The sequence below is a fragment of the Phytophthora parasitica genome (assembly GCF_000247585.1).
Source record: "Phytophthora parasitica INRA-310 unplaced genomic scaffold supercont2.364, whole genome shotgun sequence".
NCBI classification, from domain to species: domain Eukaryota; phylum Oomycota; class Peronosporomycetes; order Peronosporales; family Peronosporaceae; genus Phytophthora; species Phytophthora nicotianae.
This window is the reverse complement of record NW_008649350.1, coordinates 1-1,780: the sequence shown is the minus strand read 5'-3', so window position 1 is coordinate 1,780 and position 1,780 is coordinate 1. Positions and strand designations below refer to the sequence as shown.

Here is a 1,780-nt window from a genome sequence, read left to right as displayed (position 1 = left end):
CCAACCTCCATCCCTGGTTGTATTTTCTTGTGTTGTCCCGAGCTATCCGCCTCTACTACTGACGATATTTTTATTTAGCAAAGGAGCACAATATGTATTGCGCTTCGTTCTGAAATACAGTATTGCAATATCGCCTGCTGCCACAGTATGGACTGCAGTTTTCTCTATCCCAACAATACGGTATTGAAGTGCTCAGAAAAGTAGTGCAATCGGACAATATATTTTTTCAGATCTCTGGATCTGACAAGTAAAATGCATACTTAGTCTTCTACTGAAACACCATAACGCCGACGACAGGAAGCATAATACGTTGTTAGCTTGGTATTTTTGTCTTTTCTCTATGGATGTTATATAAATCTTATCAAAATATTAGTGGTTGCCAACTCTAGCAGCAGCAGCAACAACATTTTCTTATTTCTCGAAAATAAAGGCCCCTCATTGGTCGATTAATTTTCACGTTCCTGCGTCAAAATCGAAGCAGAACGGTGCGACTTTTTTTCGTCAGCAGCATCTCCATCTGTTATTGTTGCTCGCGCACATCGCAAGGTTTTGGTGGTCCCGACGTCCCGTATGGTCCGACAGCACAGCTGCGTTGGTGTTTGCAGGTTTAAGCTGTGGCTGTGGTTCGTCAGCGACAGGGGCAGCGGGTCACACGCTCAAATTATGTGTGAAGGAGGGAATGGGCTGCTTAGTACTTCATCTGCACGACGGAACTCAAGTGGGCTGAACGTCCTGCCTGATGGCGTCGCTGTGTAAGTGGAAATGGCGTAAGAAGATCGTAAAGGAGACTTCCGATGCTGCAGCGCTGGTTCAGTGTTCCAATTCACCTAAATCTGAGAACCGGATACACCAGGCATGCTTTTTGGACTTGCTTTCCAAGAATGATGAAACTGAAAGTGTTTGCGCGGTCGTCTGCGGCAAGCGCTGCTTCAATGCCGTGTTAAAAGCTTTGAAAGCAGCTGACAATCCTGTCTCGACATCCAAGAAGCGGGTTGCGTGGCACAACGACGGCCCGACTCCAAGTATAAGCTCTGTTAGCTGCCTCATCGATTGGATGACTACTAGTAGCAAGTACTCTCGCTATCGAGGTGGAGACGCTCAAAGTGGTGAAACAAAGAGCACCATTGCGGTTCATCTCGTCGTGCGGTGTGACGACGTATCGGACTGCGAAGGATATCCAATCCAAGATCTCGAGTCTTGAGCAGTCGTTCAAGACGGCTACCGACTGGCTAGGAGCAACGGGGCAAGGTGTTCAGGATGAAAAGTGTCTCCGTGATGCGATTCTATCTCGATGCCCGTACTACTATGACTGGTACGGCACCATGAACGACCGTGACAGCACGACGCCTTTGAGGCTCAATATGGACGCCATCGATGTGAGTGAGGAAAGTAGCACTGACGACAATTCCGATGATGGCTCTGCATCTAATGAAGGTGATGTCAGCTCGATTGAGGGGGTCACTACCGAGCCCACTGGAATTAACAGCGATGCGGTAGTACCTCGTGAAAGTGAGGGTTCGCCAAGTTTGGTGGCAGCTGCAAACCCCAATCAAAATGACGGCAAGAACAGTGGTAACAATGGTACACGGCGTAAGAGTACGCCGAGTTCAATTGGTTCTGTCAGCTCGAAATTCAAGGACACCGCGGATGAGCTGAGCTCGAGCTACCCGTTGGCAGAATTGAAAAAACAACAACTTGCCCAAAAAAAGAGATTTTCAATTGCAGACGCTGAAGCTAAAGCGTCAAAAGGTAGACGCCAGTGCTATCGAGACTCAAGCCC

General features: G+C 48.0%; 1 protein-coding gene across 1 annotated transcript; it reads left to right on the top strand.

The window, feature by feature from the left end:
- Nucleotides 1-739: 739 nt before the first annotated feature.
- PPTG_20233 (hypothetical protein) lies at nt 740-1,651 on the top strand (the record flags this gene model as incomplete). Its single annotated transcript, XM_008918902.1, has 3 exons — nt 740-1,022; nt 1,069-1,515; nt 1,596-1,651. 3 exons carry the CDS (start codon nt 740-742, stop codon nt 1,649-1,651), a joined length of 786 nt encoding a protein of 261 aa, XP_008917150.1.
- Between the last annotated feature and the right edge of the window lie 129 nt (nt 1,652-1,780).